General features: G+C 56.6%; 2 protein-coding genes across 5 annotated transcripts; one reads left to right on the top strand and one right to left on the bottom strand.

Moving 5' to 3' along the window:
* Positions 1–530: 530 nt before the first annotated feature.
* On the bottom strand, positions 531–8,918 carry DDX49 (DEAD-box helicase 49). Its single transcript, XM_059489602.1, has 13 exons — positions 8,582–8,918; positions 8,372–8,495; positions 8,101–8,186; positions 7,513–7,634; positions 6,888–7,075; positions 6,194–6,334; positions 5,599–5,674; positions 5,441–5,517; positions 4,730–4,827; positions 3,941–4,015; positions 3,074–3,162; positions 2,879–2,950; positions 531–2,118 (listed from the first exon to the last, which is right to left on the bottom strand). Exons 1-13 carry the CDS (start codon positions 8,916–8,918, stop codon positions 1,915–1,917), a joined length of 1,689 nt encoding a protein of 562 aa, XP_059345585.1. The 3' UTR covers positions 531–1,914.
* Positions 8,919–9,332: 414 nt separating this feature from the next.
* Positions 9,333–16,104, top strand: COPE (COPI coat complex subunit epsilon). 4 transcript variants are annotated; one of them, XM_059489612.1, is made up of 10 exons: positions 9,333–9,477; positions 9,655–9,717; positions 10,171–10,277; positions 11,120–11,272; positions 11,851–11,904; positions 12,105–12,186; positions 12,802–12,918; positions 14,129–14,197; positions 15,011–15,085; positions 15,552–16,104. In XM_059489612.1, the coding sequence occupies exons 1-10, from the start codon at positions 9,361–9,363 to the stop codon at positions 15,597–15,599; spliced, it is 885 nt and encodes a 294-aa protein (XP_059345595.1). In that variant the 5' UTR covers positions 9,333–9,360; the 3' UTR covers positions 15,600–16,104. The 4 variants fall into 4 exon arrangements, with proteins under 4 accessions (XP_059345595.1, XP_059345594.1, XP_059345596.1 ...); XM_059489611.1 differs by having other exon boundaries at positions 12,763–12,918; XM_059489613.1 differs by lacking the exon at positions 11,851–11,904 and having other exon boundaries at positions 12,763–12,918.
* Positions 16,105–16,348: the final 244 nt, after the last annotated feature.

Genomic DNA, 16,348 nt, shown 5'->3' with positions numbered 1-16,348 from the left:
TTTTGGTCCTTTTTATATTGGAAGAAGCCCCCAGGGATGTCCTGATGTGTGGGACAGGGACAGGGCCCAGCTGGGGCCAAGGACAGAGATGGGGACGGTGCCCTGAGGGGCTGGGGGACCCCAGAAACTCAGGAGTTATTACAGAAAATTGGGAGTTGTCACAGAAATTTGGGATTCATCCCAGAAGTTTGGGAGTTACCCAGAAAATTGGGATTAATCTGAGAAGTTTCAGGGTTAACCCAGAAATCTGGCAGTTACCCAGAAATTTGGGAGTTGTCCCAGAAATTTGGGATTGATCTCAGAAATTTGGGATTGACCTCAGAAATTTGGGAGTTGTCCCAGAAATTTGGGATTGATCTTAGAAATTTGGGAGTTGTCCCAGAAATTTGGGATTGATCTCAGAAATTTGGGACTACCCCAGATGTTTCCCAGCCTCTGGAACTGAGCAAGGCCTGAGGGAGGCCCTGGCTCTGCTTTACCACAACTTCCCTATTTTATTTTAAGCATCATTCCTCTTGCTGCCTCATCTCTTTACTCAACTCTATCTCTTTTATTTCAATGCTTTATATTTGGTTTTTTGGTCAGAAAGTTCCAAAACCTTTCTTTGTGTCTGTTTTGGACACAGCAGATCCAATCAGCATTTGCTGATTCCATTGCAAATTGACACAAAACCACACAAAACTGACACAAAAAAATGCACAAAATTGACACAAAAAAGCACAAAAAAACCCCATTTTCCCAGCAGGTTTGGGGCTGTCCCTGAGGCAGTGCCAGCCCAGGGTCCCTCGCTGGGCTGGAGCCACTCTGATCCTTGCCAGAACCTTCTGGAAATCCTTGTGGAGCAGCTCAGGGCCGTGCTCAGCATTGGGAATAACAAAAGCTTTGTCCAGGCTGTGATGGATGGCTCTGGGTTCTCTCCTTCCTCACTGATAAAATCCCATTTATCACCAGCAATTCCCTCAACTTCCCTGGGCTGCTCCAGAGCCCCAATTCCACAGGATTTTGGTTCCGATTCCAGCCATTTCCAGGGGATTTTATTTATTTTTTGGTTGTGTTTCAGAGCAGGGGCACCAACACCTCCCTCTGCAGCCCTGATTAATTCCTTTTTTTTGTGCTAAAGTGGAAAATCTTGTGCTGCAGAGGTGACAAAGCTGCAGTTTTGTGTCTGGCAGCAGCACTTGGTGCATTTTTGTGCATTTTGTGTCTGGCAGCAGAATTCTGTGCATTATTTTCGTGTCTGGCAGCAGCTCCATCCCAGCGCCCTCCTGGCTGAGGCCTCACAAATGAGCATTTTAATTATTCACAAGGCAGCCAGAGCGTTAATAACGGGATGAATTAATCACACAGGAGAGTGGGATGAGCGGGGAAATGCTCTTGGAGATTCCCCCTGAGCACAGAGGGGGGATCCAAGGAAAACTTGGAGCTGCTTCCAGAGGGGGAAGGGGCTCCAAAGGAGCTGGAGAGGGTTTGGGATGAGGGGCACAGGGAATGGATCTGGGATTTGGGAATTCCAGGAGCCAGGGAATGGATCTGGGATTTGAGATGGAATTCCAGGAGCCAGGGAAGGGATCTGGGATTTGAGATGGAATTCCAGGGCACAGGGAATGGATCTGGGGTGGGAATTCCAGGGACAGGGAATGGATTTAAACTGGAAATGGGAATCTGGGTGGGATTTGGGCTGGAATTCCCAGAGGAGCTGAGGCTGCCCTGGATCCCTGGGATGTCCAAGGCCAGGCTGGGACTGGATGAGCCCTGAGCTCCTCCCAACCCAATCCCAATCCCAATCCCAATCCCAATGGTTCTGGGATTCTTCCCTCCTCCCCAGCATTGTTTTTTTCCCACATTCAAGAGTTCAGTCCCAATTTTCCCAAAGCTGCAGCAATTCCAGGGCACTCTGGGCCGGGCCCAGCCGCGTCACTGCTCCTCCTTTTCCTCCTTCTCCTTCTCCTTCTCCTTCTCCATCTTCCTCCTCCTCCTCTCCGCGCTCTTGTGCAGTTTCTTGCGGAGCTGCAGCTGCCTCCTCCTGTGCAGGCTCTGCTGCAGCTTCTGCCGGCACTCCCTGTTCCTGCTGCGGATCCGTGACAGCTCTGCCTTCCTGCGGGCCTCCTGCTCCGGGTCCTGGGGACATTGGGGACACCATTGGGGACATTGGGGACATTGGGGACAGCTCCACCTTCCTGTGGGCCTCCTGCTCCGGGTCCTGGGGACATTGGGGACACCATTGGGGACATTGGGGACCTCCTGCTCCGCCCTCCTGCGGGCCTCCTGCTCCGGGTCCTGGGGACATTGGGGACACCACTGGGGACATTGGGGACACCAGGGACACCATTGGGGACACCGGGGACAGCTCTGCCTTCCTGCGGGCCTCCTGCTCCGGGTCCTGGGGACATTGGGGACACCACTGGGGACACTGGGGACATTGGGGACAGCTCCACCTTCCTGTGGGCCTCCTGCTCCGGGTCCTGAGGAACAGGGACACCAGGGACATTGAGGACATTGGGGACACCAGGGACATTGAGGACATTGGGGACAGGGAACACTGGGGACAGCTTCGCCCTGCGCCGCGCCTCCGGCTCTGGGTCCTGAGGGACAGACACCGGGACACTGGGGACACCGGGATTGGGGGCACACCCGGGACACTGGCGATTGGGACATTGGGGACAGGCTCAGGACATTGGGGACAGGACACTGGGGACAGGACACTGGGGACAGGATGATGACAGGCCCAGAGATGTTGGGGACACAGCCAGGACACTGGGGACAGGATGGGGACAGGCCCGGAAGGGAAGGGAAGGCAAAAGGAAGGGAAAAGGAGGAGGGACTGTCCTTCCCCTTCCCTTTCCCACATTTCACCAGCTCATCGAGCAGCAGCTCTCACCTTCCCCTCCAGGATCATCTGTTTCCTCTTATTGATTTCCTTCTTCTCATCAAAATCCATCCCCTCCAGCTCCTGGCAAAGGGAAGAGCAGCAGAGCCACAAACCTCAGCCCTGAGCAGCAAAAACCCCTGAGCAGGAAAAACCCAAAAACCACAGGGGGAGAGACCCAAATCCAGCTCCCCCAGGGCCACTCACGATCTCACACTCCCTCCTGGTGACGTTCACTTGGGTCAGGATGTCCAGCACCAGCTGCTCCTCCACCGAGAACTCGGGCAGCTGCAGCTCTGGGGACATGAGGGGACAAAGCCCACAGGTGACAAAGCCCAAAGGGACAAAGCCCACAGGTGACAAACCCCACAGGTGACAAAGCCCATAGAGAACTCGGGCAGCTGCAGCTCTGGGGACATGAGGGGACAAACCCCAAAGGGACAAAGCCCACAGGTGACAAAGCCCAAAGGGACAAAGCCCATAGAGAACTCGGGCAGCTGCAGCTCTGGGGACATGAGGGTGACAAACCCCAAACCGTCAGGGGACACCCAGCACAGCCCGGGGGTACCAGTGGGGTTTTCTGTGGTTCAAGGTGGGGTTTTCTGTGGTTCAAGGTGGGATTGCTGCATTCAGGGCTCCCCTCTGCAGCTCCTGCAGCACTGGGGCTCCAGGAGCTGCTTCCCAAAAAAATATAAATATGGGGAATGGGGTGCTGAGGAGGGGAGTGGGGACCCTGACACATGGAACAGGGAATGTGAACCTGAAGATTGGAATAGGGAATCTGAAGATTGGAATAAGGACTAGGAATGGAATGGCTCCACATCCTTAAGAGCAGAGCAGGGAATGTGAACCTGAGGAGTGGAATGGGGAATGTGAAGATGGGAACACAGGGAATGTGAACCCTGTTTTTGAGGAAGCAGCTGCTTTCACCAAGAACAGCTCCACACAATTTCTGCTCCACCAAAAGCAGCAGGGACACGAGCAGGGTCCTGCCTGAGCCAGCCAGGGACCCCAAATCAGGGATGGAGCAGTTCTGGGAAGGGGAAAGGGGAAGGAGGGCCCAGCCCCACTCACTGATCTCCTCCTCAATGGCGTGCACCAGGTGGATGTCGTACTGTGTCACCAGGGTGATGGCCATGCCCTTCCTCCCTGAAAGGGTTAAAAACAGGGATGGGACAATCCTGGCAGGCACAGGGGAATGGACCCAGGGCACTCCCAACCCCTCCATGCCCAGGAGCCACAATGGGAGAGCTCTGCTGGCCCTGAAAATCCCATTAATGATCCCGTCAGAACCAGCAGGGAGCTGTGATCCACCCTCACACACCCAGGGCAGGACCACGGTGGTGTCTTAAAGGAGGGGGAAAACGAGGATTTTGGGAATTACACGCAAAAAATGGAAGGTGTCCCTGCCTGTCCCATCCCTGGAATTGTCCCAGGCCATGCTGGAGCACCTCAGGATTGTTGGAGGTGTCATAAATGAAGGGGAAATGAGGATTTTGGGAATTAAAGACAGAAATGAGAGGTGTCCCTGGAGTTCTGCCACTTTTCCCACCCCAGGAATTGTCCCAGGTTATTCCGGAGCCCTCTGGGATAGTGGGAGGTGTCTTAAAGGAGGGGAAAATGAGGATTTTGGGAATTAAAGGCAGAAATGGGAGGTGTCCCTGCACCTGTCCCAGGCCGTGCTGGAGCACCCTGGGCAGCGCCTGCCTGTCCCAGCCCTGCCCTGCTCCATTCCTTGGCGCGTCCTGAGCATTCTCCCGATGCTTCCCCTCCCCTCCAGGAATGCACACGGTGCTGAGGGCGCCGTGGGGGTGCCCCCGTGCCCCCTCCCTGGGGTCTGTCCCCCCAAGGTGAGCCCCCGACCTGCCCGCGCCGTGCGTCCCACGCGGTGGATGTAGATCTTGGGCAGCCCTGGGGTGTTGTGGTTGATGACAACCTGCACTGCTGGGATGTCCAAACCTCTGCAATCCAGGGGGGAAAACGCAGCCAGGTGAGGAAAACAGCTTAAATAGCACAGGATTGTCAAACGGCACAGTGTTTGGGGTGGGAGGGACGTTAACACACATTTAGTGCTTGCCTTGCCTTGGGCAGGGACACTGCCACTGCGGCAGGGATCTGCTCAATTCCTGCCTTCTCCAAAAGCCCCAGAATCCCGTGGATAAAGCCTTTGTTGGCTGGTTGGAGGAGAAATTCCTTCCTCATAACAATTCCCTAATTCCTTCTTCAGGGTTCAACAATCCCCTAATTCTTCTCTCAGAGCTCAGCAATTCCCTCTTCCCTTGGAGCTGCTCCCTGGCAGCCCCAGGAGCCCCTCAGGACCCCCCAACCCTCCCTGGGCAGAGCCTCAGGCCCCCCAGGCCCCAAAGCTCAGCCCAGACAGGCTGGGAAGAGCCTGTCCCACACAAATCTGGGGTATTTGAGGGTCTGCTCTGGCTAAACTCAGCCCAGACTGGTTCTGGTGGACAAACCCAGGTGGGAGAGTCTCTCCCACAAAATCCGGGGCATTCCAGGCTCTGATCCTGCTAAACCCAGCCTGAGTGAACAAACCCAGGGCGGGGAGAGCTCTGGCTTTACCTGGCAGCCACGTCTGTGGCAATGAGGATCTTGAAGATGCTGGACTTGAACTTGGCCAGAGCTGCAAATCTCTGTTTCTGTGAGGGGAACATTCCAGGTGAGGGCTGGGAGGAGATCCCTGGTGGGAGCAGCCCCTGGCAGGGCCCTGCTGCCCTCACCTGCTTCATCATGGAGTGCAGGGCCACGGAGGGGAAGCTGAACTTCCTCAGCATCATGTTCAGCACCTGGCAGTCCCTGCAGGGGAGGGAACGTCAGGAGAATGCTCAGGAGGCACCAGGGCATGGAGCAGGACAGGGCTGGGACAGGCAGGGCCTGGGACACTCCTGGGGTGGGAAAATGGGACAGAAACTTCACGTTTCCATGTGCAATTCCCAAAATCCTCATTTTTTCCCCTCTTTTATGATATCTCCAACAACCCTGGGGTGCTCCAGCATAGCCTGGGACAATTCCAGAGGTGGGAAAACTGGGACAGGGAGGAGAAAACGAGGAGGCAAAGGGAGGAGGAAATGAGGAGGAAGGAAGAAGGAAAAGGAGGAAGGAAAGGAGCAGGGAAAGGGAGCAGGTAAAGGAGGAAGGAAAAGGAGGAAGGAAAGGAGCAGGAAAAGGAACAGGAAAGGGAAAAGGGAGCAGGAAAAGGGGGAGGAAAAGAGCAGGAAAAGGAACAGAAAACAGAAAAGGGAGCAGGAAAACGGGGAGGAAAAGGAGCAAGAAAAGGAGCAGGAAAAGGGAACAGGAAAAGGAGCAGGCTCTCACTTGCAGGTCTTGGTGAAGATGATGATGGCCCAGTCCTCGTGCTGGTCCTGGAAGCTCTGCACCAGGTGCACCAGGTAGGCGTCCTTGAGCGCCTCGGGCACCAGCAGGTACCTCTGCTCCAGCCCCTCCACTGTCCTCACCCTGCAGGGACAGGGACAGGGAAATGAGGCTGGAAAAGCCCCCCAGGATCACCCACAGCACCCCCAGCCCTGCCCTGGACTGCCCTTCCCATGAGGAAATTCCTGCTGAGGTCCCACCTGGGGCTGCTCCCTCCTGTCCTGGTGTCCCTGGCACCCTGCTGGTGTCCCCTCCTTCTGGGGACCTGTGGGCATCGGGAATGTCCCCCTGACCTGATCCTGCTCTGCTCCAGGCTGGGCCCCTTCCCAGCTCCTCAGGAATTCTCCAGCCCCTTCCCAGAAAATTTCCAGCCCTTTCCCAGCCCCTTCAGGAATTCCCAACTCTCCAACGCCTTTCTCATCTCTCTCAAGAATTCTCCAGCCCGTTCCCAGAGATCGTTCAGCTCTTTCCCAGCCCCCTCACCTCAGGAATTCCCAACTCTCAGGAATTCTCCAGCCCCTCCACGCCCTTCTCCCAACACCCCCAAATCCCCGGCAGCGCCTCAGCGGGGCCAGCACAGCAAAAGGCAGCAGAAGGAGCCGAACCCCGGGCAAACAGGGGGAGCCCGGGCACTCACGGGGCCGAGGCCTCCCAGAAGAAGGGGCTGTTGGCAGCCAGGCCCCGCAGCTGGCACAGGGTGCCCGTCAGGGTGGCGCTGAACAGCAGCGTCTGGCGGCGCGCGGGCACCGCGCCCAGGATCAGCTCCAGGTCCGCGCTGAAATCGGCACTGCCCTGCTCCAGCAGGCGGTCAGCCTCGTCCAGAACCTGGGCACGGCACCCCCAGAGGGTGGGAACGCCAGGGAGCCACCGGGGAAACCCCGGGAGCCACCAGGGAATCCAGGAAATGGGCCCAGGGATGGAGGGACCCCTCAGGATTCCCAGGAACCCACCCAGGGAACCCCTCAGGATTCCCGGGAACGCCCCCAAGGATGGAGGGAACCCCTCAGGATACCCAGGAATGCCCCCAAGGATGAAGGGAACCCCTCAGGATTCCTGGGAATGCCCCCAAGGATGGAGGGAACCCCTCAGGATTCCCAGGAACCCACCCAGGAAACCCCTCAGGATACCCAGGAATGCCCCCAAGGATGGAGGGAACCCCTCAGGGAACCCCTCAGGATTCCCGGGAACGCCCCCAAGGATGGAGGGAACCCCTCAGGATTCCCAGGAACCCCCCAGGAGCCCCAGGTGGATTTGGGGCTCACCAGGAAGCGCAGCTTGCTGAGGCTGAAGGTGCTGGAGCTGCGCAGGTGGTCAGCCAGGCGCCCGGGGGTGGCCACGACCACATGGGGCCTGCGGGACAGGGCCAGGGCCTGCGACACCATGTCTGGGACGGACAGACAGACAGACAGGGAATGGGAATGGGGCTGGGGCACCATGTCTGGGACGGACAGACAGACAGACAGGGAATGGGAATGGGGCTGGGGCACCATGTCTGGGACGGACAGACAGACAGACAGGGAATGGGAATGGGGCTGGGGCACCATGTGTGGGACGGACAGACAGACAGACAATGGGAATGGGGCTGGGGCACCATGTCTGGGACGGACAGACAGACAGACAGGGAATGGGAATGGGGCTGGGGCACCATGTCTGGGACGGACAGACAGACAGACAGGGAATGGGGCAGGGAATGCTGAGAACACTGGGAACGATGGGAATGGGCTGGGAGCACTGGGAGCACTGGGAGTGGAGCAGGACCCCCCAGACCCCCCGAGCCCCCAGACCCACTGAGCCCCCAGACCCCCCGAGCCCCCCAGACCCCCCAGACCCACTGAGCCCCCCAGACTCACCGAGCCCCCCCACCACCACGCAGTCCTTGAGCCCCAGGGGTTTGCCCAGCACCCGGAACTGCTCGGCGATCTGGCACGCCAGCTCCCTGCACGGAGAGGGGAGAACGGGTCAGCGGCACCGGGGGGTCCCCAGAACTCCCCGGGACCCTCCCCAGTCCCGGCCCGGGGCTCTCTCTGGCTCCCCCCCAGTTCCCCGGGACCCCCCAAGTTCTCCTCGGTTCCCCCAGGACTCCCCCCAGAGCTGCCCCCGGTGCCCCCGCGGTGCCGGTACCGGGTGGGGGTGAGCACGAGGCAGAAGATGCCGTACGGGTCCTGCGCCAGCACGTGCAGCACCGGCAGCACGAACGCCGCCGTCTTCCCGCTGCCCGTCTGCGCACAGCCCAGGCAGTCCCGGCCTGCGGGGAAACGGGCAGTCAGCGGGAACGGAGAACGGGAAACGGGAACCGGCAACGGGAGGGAGAAAGGGCAACGGGAACGGGACCGGGGAACGGGACCGAGAACTGGGAGGGGAACGGCCGGACCGGGACCGAGGAAAGGAGCACAGGGGGAGAACGGCCGAGCCCGAAGGAGGGATGGGGACCCTGAGGGGCCGGTCCCGGGGGTGGGACGGGGACCGGGAGCGGCGTTCCCGGGAAGGACCGGAGCCCGCCCATGGCCGTCCCGGGGCCGTTCCCGTTCCCGGCCCGCACTCCCGCGCGCTCACCCTGCAGCACGGCCGGGATGCAGGCGGCCTGCACGGGCGTGGGCCGGAGCAGCCCCACCTGCCGGGCCTGCTCCGCCAGCCACGGCGCCAGCCCGAGCGCACGGAACTCCGCCATGCCGCGCTCCGCCGCTTCCGCGCCTTCTGATGGCGTCACCGCTGCGCGCGCCGCTCATTGGCCGGCTGGCTCTGACCCCGCCCACGCGCGGCGCCGCGCGCCCCGATGGCGTCAGCGCCATTCTCACCATTCATTGGCCGGCTCTCTCTAACCCCGCCCTGACGGCGTCACCGCCGCGCGCACAGCTCATTGGCTGGCTCGCTCTAACCCCGCCCCAATGCGTCAGCGCCGTGCTCGTCGTTCATTGGTCGACTCTCTCTAACCCCGCCCCGATGGCGTCACCGCAGCGCACTCCGCTCATTGGCCGTCTCGCCCTGACCCCGCCCACACGTCGCTTTTTGCTGACGTTTCCCTCCTCGCGTTGCTATTGGCGGTTCCCATGGCGACGGCGGCTCCCGGCAGCCCGCGCGGCACGGGCGCTTCCGGGTTCGTGTCTGCGGCGATGGCGGCCGGGACGGGCGCGGCCCCGGCGGGGGAGGCGGACGAGCTGTTCGACCTCCGCAACAGCTTCTACATCGGCGCCTTCCAGGCCGCCATCAACGAGGCCCAGCGCGCCAAGGTCCGGGCCCGCCGCGGCTCCCGGGGCTGGGGAGGGGGAGGGGGGTTGGTTTGTGTGGGGCTGTTTGTGTGGGGTGGTTTTCTGAGGGCGTTTGTGTGGGGTGGTTTTATGGGGCCGGTTTGTGTGGGGCTGCTTTGGGGTCCCCACGGCCCTGAGGATTCCCCATTTCCCTTCCAGCCCAGCAGCCCCCAGCAGGAGGCCGAGCGGGACGTGTTCCTGTTCCGATCCTACATCGCCCAGGTGAGCCTGGGAGGGATTCCCAAATCCATTCCCTGGGCCCGGGGATCCCATCCCAAATCCCTTCCCTGGGCCCTGTCTCTGCAGATCCTTGAGAGTTCTGCTCAAACCCCAACCTCCCTTCTTTCCCTTCCCTCCTGCTTTTTTGGATTTTCCTTCTTTTCCTGCTCTCCCTGCCCTTCCTTCTTTTCCTTGTTGTTTTCCTTGTTGTTTTCTTTGTTTTGTCCTTGTTCTTTTCCTTGTCTTTTCCTTTTTTTTTTTTTTTTCTCTCTTTTTGCCTTGCTTGTTTCCTTGGTTTTTTCCTCCTTTTTTTTCCCCTTTTTCCCCCTTTTTTTTCCCTTTCTTTTTCCCCCTTTCCCTCCCCCCCCTTTTTTTTCCTTTTCTTTCCTTTCCCCCCCTTCTTTTCCCTTTCTGTCCCCTTTTTCCCTGGCCCCGTTCCCCGTTCCTGTGTTTCAGAGGAAGTTTGGGGTGGTTCTGGACGAGCTGCAGGGCAGCCCCAGCCCCGAGCTGCAGTCTGTCAGGATGTTTGCTCAGTTCCTGGCCAGCGACAGCCAGAGCCAGAGGTGAGCCGGGGGGCTTTGGGGGGCTTTGGGGGGTCCCGGCCCTTCCTGGGGTCTGTGGGGTGGCAGCAAAGCTGGAATGGGCACAGTTCCTGCACTCCCAGGGGGTTTTGGGGGGTTTCATGTCCAGGGATCCCTGCCAAGGATGGAGCAGCCACAGCTTCTCCTCTTTTATCCCCTTTTTTTCCCCCATTTTTTCCCCTTCCCCCCGCATTTTTCCCCCCCTTTCTCCCCCATTTTCCTCCTCATTTTATCCCATTCCTCCCACCACCATTTTCTCCCTTTTCCTCCCCCTTTTTCCCTCCCATTTTCTCCCCCATTTCCCCCTCGTTTACTCCCCATTTTCTCGCCCCTTTTTCCCCCATTTTCCCCCATTTCTTCCCCATTTTATCCCATTCCTCCCGCCACCATTTTCTCCCTTTTCCTCCCCCTTTTTCCCTCCCATTTTCTCCCCCATTTCCCCCTCGTTTACTCCCCATTTTCTCGCCCCTTTTTCCCCCATTTTCCCCCATTTCTTCCCCATTTTATCCCATTCCTCCCACCACCATTTTCTCCCTTTTTCCTCTCTCTTTTTCTCCCCCATTTTCTGCCATCCTCCCCCTTTTCCCCTCCCATTTCCTCCCTCATTTTCTCCCCATTTTCCCCCCCCCATTTTGCCCCATTTCTTCCCCATTTTATCCCATTTCCCCCCCCCCCCTATTTTCTCCCCCTCATTCTTCCCTGTTTTCTCCCAATTTTCCCCCGTTTTCTCGCCCGTTTTTTCCCATTTTCTTCCCCATTTTATCCCATTCCCCTCCCATCATTTTCTCCCCCATGCCCACCCCATTTTCCCTTGTGCCCCCCAGGGACTCCGTCGTGGCAGAGCTGGACAAGAAGATGGCCAAGAGCGTGGACGTGGCCAACAGCACCTTCCTGCTGATGGCAGCGTCCATCTACTGCCACCAGCAGGACCCCGACGCTGCCCTGAGGGCCCTGCACCAGGGGGACAGCCTGGAATGGTGAGGGGACCCCAAAAACCCGGGGGGGCAGCCTGGAATGGTGAGGGGACCCCAAAAACCCGGGGGGGCAGCCTGGAATGGTCAGGGCATGCTAAAATATGGGGTGACATCCTCCCCAAAGCCAGCCTGGAATGGTGAGGGAACCCCAAAAATGGGGATCTGCACCAGGGGGACAGCCTGGAATGGTGGGGGGACCCCAAAACGGGGTCACACCCTCCCCAAAAACCCGGGGGGACAGCCTGGAATGGTCAGGGCATGCTAAAATATGGGGTGACAGCCTCCCCAAAGCCAGCCTGGAATGGTGAGGGGACCCCAAAAACGGGGTCAGATCCTCCCCAAAGCCAGCCTGGAATGGTGAGGGGACCCCAAAAACGGGGATCTGCACCAGGGGGACAGCCTGGAATGGTGAGGGGACCCCAAAAACGGGGATCTGCACCAGGGGACAGCCTGGAATGGTGAGGGCATCCCAAAATGGGGTGACAGGCTCAGAGCTTGGGTCGGGAGGGACCCTCGGGGCCATCCCAGGTGGGGTTTGGGGTGGCTGCAGCTGCCTCAGCCCCTGTGCTCTGTCCCTGCAGCCTGGCCATGATGATCCAGATCCTGCTGAAGCTCGACAGGCTCGACCTGGCCAGGTGGGACTGGGCTTTCTCTTTCTCCTTTTTCATTCTCCTTTTCCCTTTTCCCCTTTTCCCCTTCTCCCTTCCCATTTCCAGGAGCCAAGCCAGGCCTCTCCTTGTGCAATAAACCCCACAAACCTTGAGGAGAAAACCCCAAATTTGTTCGATTTTGTGCTGAGATCCCTTTTCCTTTGTGATTCCCACCTGTCCTGCAGGAAGGAGCTGAAGAAGATGCAGGAGCAGGATGAGGATGCCACCCTGACCCAGCTGGCCACAGCCTGGGTCAACCTGGCCCTGGTGGGTACCCAGGGGGAGCCAGATGGACCCAAAATATCCCCAGAACATCCCCAGAACAGCCCCAAAACAGCCCCAGTTCCCCAGGGAGCTGCTCTGCTGCCCCATCCAGGCTCCAGGACACAGAATGTCCCCAAAGGGGTTTGGGAATGAGGCAAAACCACCGAGTTTGGGGGTGACCCCAGGCGTGGAAATCAGGAGTTCCCAGCCCAGAAATTACCTTGGGGATGGAAATGGGGAATTCTCATGGCCCTGAGGCTGTAAATCAGGAATTCCCAGCCCAGAAGTGACCCCAGGGATGGAGATCTGGAAGTCCCGTGACCCTGAGGATGTAAATACAGATTTCCCAGCCCAGAAGTGATCCCGTCTGTAAATCAGGAATTCCCATGACCCTGAGGATGTAAATACAGATTTCCCAGCCCAGAAGTGATCCCGTATGTAAATCAGGAATTCCCATGACCCCGTGGCTGTAAATGAGGATTCCCCATCCCCGGGACGTCCCCGTGGCTGTAAATGAGGATTGCCCAGGCCCAGGGTGACCCCGTCTGTGCGTCTGTCTGCGTGTCTGTCCCGTCGCAGGGCGGGGAGAAGCTGCAGGACGCCTTCTACACCTTCCAGGAGCTGGCAGACAGGTACAGCCCCTCGCTGCTGCTGCTCAACGGGCAGGCGGCCGCTGCCATGGCCCAGGGCCGCTGGGACGAGGCCGAGGGGCTGCTCCAGGAGGCCCTGGACAAGGTAGGGACCCACGGGGTGTCCTGGGGACGGGGACAGAGCCACGGGGACGGGGACAGAGCCACGGGGACGGGGACAGAGCCACGGGGACAGGGACAGAGCCACAGGGACAGGGACAGAGCCACAGGGACGGGGACAGAGCCACGGGGACAGAGCCACAGGGACAGGGACAGCCCCACAGGGACGGGGACAGAGCCACAGGGACGGGGACAGAGCCACGGGGACAGGGACAGAGCCACAGGGACAGAGCCACAGGGACAGGGACAGAGCCACGGGGACAGAGCCACAGGGACAGGGACAGCCCCACAGGGATGGGGACAGAGCCACAGGGACAGCCCCACAGGGACAGGGACAGAGCCACAGGGACAGAGCCACGGGGACGGGGACAGAGCCACGGGGACAGCCCCACAGGGACAGAGCCACAGGGACGGGGGACAGAGCCAGAGAAATCCCTGATGCACAGGGACAGAGCCACAGGGCCAGGGACAGCCCCACAGGGTCCCCCTGGGGACAGGGACAGAGCCACAGGGACGGGGGACAGAGCCAGAGAAATCCCTGATGCACAGGGGACAGCCCCAGGGGGACAGGGGACAGCACAAAGAGTCCCCAGATGGACAAGGCAGACCCCAAATTCTCAGATGGATGAGGGACACCCTAAAGAGTTCCCTGATGGACAAAGTACAGCCCCAAATCCCCACAGGGACAAGGGACAGCCCCAAATCCCCACAGGGACACGGGACAGCCCCAAAGTCCCAGGAGTTTTCCTGCTCAAATCCACAGCAGTGGCAATTTATGGATCCACCTCGCTGTGCTTGGGCTTGCAGAGTGGTTTGGTTTATTTTATTTTATTTCATTTCGGTATTTTATTTTATTTCACATTTATGGTATTTTATTTTATATTTTGTTTATTGTATTGTATTTTATTAAATTTTATTGGTTATTTATTTTTATTATTTTTATTTTAGTATTTTATTTTATGTTTTATTTCACATTTCTAGTATTTTGTTGGTTATTTTGTTGGTTATTTTATTGGTTATTTTATTTTATTTTATTTCAATTTCTTTTTCCACCCATTCCATTCCACCTGCACGATGCCAGGTGGGTCCCAGCCCTGGGGCAGGCAGGGATTTCCCTGGGGATCCCACCCCAGAGTTCCCACATCCCTGTCAGGGATCCCCCAGCCCCTTTTGCTGTGATAATCCCATTTTTGCAGGACAGTGGGCACCCTGAGACGCTGCTGAACCTGGTGGTGCTGTCGCAGCACCTGGGCAAGGCCCCCGAGGTGAGACCTGGGGGAAATGGGCTCATTTTGGGGGGAAATGGGCTCATTTTGGGCTCATTTTGGAAATAAATGGGCTCATTTTGGGGATAAATGGGGTCATTTTGGGGATAAATGGGCTCATTTTGGGCTCATTTTGGAAATAAATGGGCTCATTTTGGGGATAAATGGGGTCATTTTGGGGATAAATGGGCTCATTTTGGGCTCATTTTGGAAATAAATGGGGTCATTTTGGGGATAAATGGGCTCATTTTGGGGATAAATGGGGTCATTTTGGGCTCATTTTGGAAATAAATGGGGTCATTTTGGGGGTAAATGGGGCCATTTGGGGAATAAATGGGGTAATTTTGGGCTCATTTTGGGGATTAACGGGACTGTTTTGGGGATAAATGGGATTATTCTGGAATAATTTTGGGAATAAATGGGATCATTTTAGGACCATTTTGGGATGGGCAGCTCACAGGGAACTGTTTGGGGTTTTGGGGAATTTAGCTTTTCCCACGGAATTTAATGGTCCTTGATGTCCCTTCCAACCCAAACCACTCCAGAACTCCAGAATTCCACATTATTGAGGAAAAAACCTGGATAGAAGAAACATTTGGAGTTCCAGGTTCAGCTCTTCCTGAATTTTAATTTTTTAACTTGGAGCCACCATAGAAAGTTGATTATTGAAGTGTTTTATTCTTTATTTCAAGTGTGTGCATGGTTTGAACTGGGACAGTGAGAAAATCAGGATTTTAGGTCTAAAACCCCCACATTGAGGTGGGATTTGTGCCACTCTGCCATCCCAAAATTGAATTTTTTTGTCCCCCCCAGGTCACCAATCGTTACCTGTCCCAGCTGAAGGATGCTCACAAAAACCATCCCTTCATCCAGGAGTACCAGGCCAAGGTAGGGGATGGCAGAAAATAGAAATAATAACAGAAATAAAGCAAATAAATTGCATTTTCCCCCGTTGTGATGGAGCCAGGGGAATTAAATCCCAGAGGGCAGCTCAGTCTCGTTCAGTTTTCCCTTTTGGGAATCCCAAGGCTGGAGGAAGAGCTCTGAGATGCAGATTTTTAATCCAGGTGGAAATTTGGGCTCAAAACAGGAAAGAAATGGGAGAGGGAATTTGGGGAGAGGGGAAGGGAAAAGCAGCAAAAGACAAAAAAAGGGATAAATGGGATTTGCTGTTAATTTAGTGTGAATTGGAATGAGATAAATTGGAATTAATTTAGTTTTAGGGAGCTGGTTGTGGTGGGTTCAGCTAGAGGAGAGGTAGTCCATGTAAATTGGAGGGGGATTGATTGGTAATCATTATTCAATGATTAATTAATGATTAATCAATTCCATTTATTTTTGGCTGTGGTTGCAGGAGAACGACTTTGACCGCCTGGCCCTGCAGTATGCACCCAGTGCCTGAGCCTGGCACCCAAAAAACCCCTTTGGGACCCAAAAAATCCCTTTTGGGACCCAAAAAATCCCCCTGGAACACAAAAAATCCTCTCTGGGACCCAAAAAATCCCTTTTGGAACACAAAAAATCCCTTTGGGACCCCAAAAATCCCTTTGGGACCCCAAAAATCCCTTTGGGACCCAAAAAATCCCTTTGGGACCCAAAAACATCCCTTTGGGACCTAAAAAATCCCTTTTGGAACACAAAAAAATCCCTTTTGGAACCCAGAAATCCCCCTGGAACACAAAAAATCCTCTCTGGGACCCAAAAAATCCCTTCTGGGTCCTGCTGGGAGGGTGGGAAGGGGAAACTCCAACATCTCCAGGATCCATCCCAAATTCTGCATCACCTCCTGCCCTTCTGACAATTCCTTTGGGATGAAAGCCCCTGGCGAGAGGGAAAACCCCAAAATAATAAAGAAATGAAAATAATAAAAATAAAAAGAAAAGTAAATAAAAATAATTTTCCTGTAATAGGCTCAGGCTGAGTCTGGTGTCCCTGCTGCAGTGTCCTTGTCACCAACCCCTGCTGGCTCCAACCTGGATTCTTTAGGATTTGTTGTGGCAGAGGTTTAGAATTTTCCCCAATCCCTGCCAGATCCAAACAAGATTTTTAGGGATTATTTTGGCACAAATCCTCATGGGAATTTCTCCCAGTCCCAGCCAGATCCAACCTGGATTTTTTAGGAATTATTGTGGCAGAGATCCCCATGGGAAT

This window comes from Ammospiza nelsoni, chromosome 27 (genome assembly GCF_027579445.1).
Source record: "Ammospiza nelsoni isolate bAmmNel1 chromosome 27, bAmmNel1.pri, whole genome shotgun sequence".
Lineage (NCBI taxonomy): Eukaryota > Metazoa > Chordata > Aves > Passeriformes > Passerellidae > Ammospiza > Ammospiza nelsoni.
The sequence above is the reverse complement of the archived record's forward strand: the minus strand, read 5'-3'. Positions and strand labels throughout refer to the sequence as shown.

Excerpts from the sequence above, each read along its gene's own strand:
- COPE (XM_059489611.1), top strand. The coding sequence starts at position 9,361 with ATGGCGGCCGGGACGGGCGCGGCCCCGGCGGGGGAGGCGGACGAGCTG. Across the intron at positions 11,905-12,104 it reads GACAGGCTCGACCTGGCCAG|GAAGGAGCTGAAGAAGATGC; the intron begins GTGGGACTGGGC and ends CCTGTCCTGCAG. Across the intron at positions 12,187-12,762 it reads CCTGGGTCAACCTGGCCCTG|GGCGGGGAGAAGCTGCAGGA; the intron begins GTGGGTACCCAG and ends GTCCCGTCGCAG.
- DDX49 (XM_059489602.1), bottom strand. The coding sequence starts at position 8,918 with ATGGCGGAGTTCCGTGCGCTCGGGCTGGCGCCGTGGCTGGCGGAGCAG. Across the intron at positions 5,518-5,598 it reads TGCACTCCATGATGAAGCAG|AAACAGAGATTTGCAGCTCT; the intron begins GTGAGGGCAGCA and ends TTCCCCTCACAG. Across the intron at positions 2,119-2,878 it reads AGATGATCCTGGAGGGGAAG|GACCCGGAGCAGGAGGCCCG; the intron begins GTGAGAGCTGCT and ends CAATGTCCCCAG.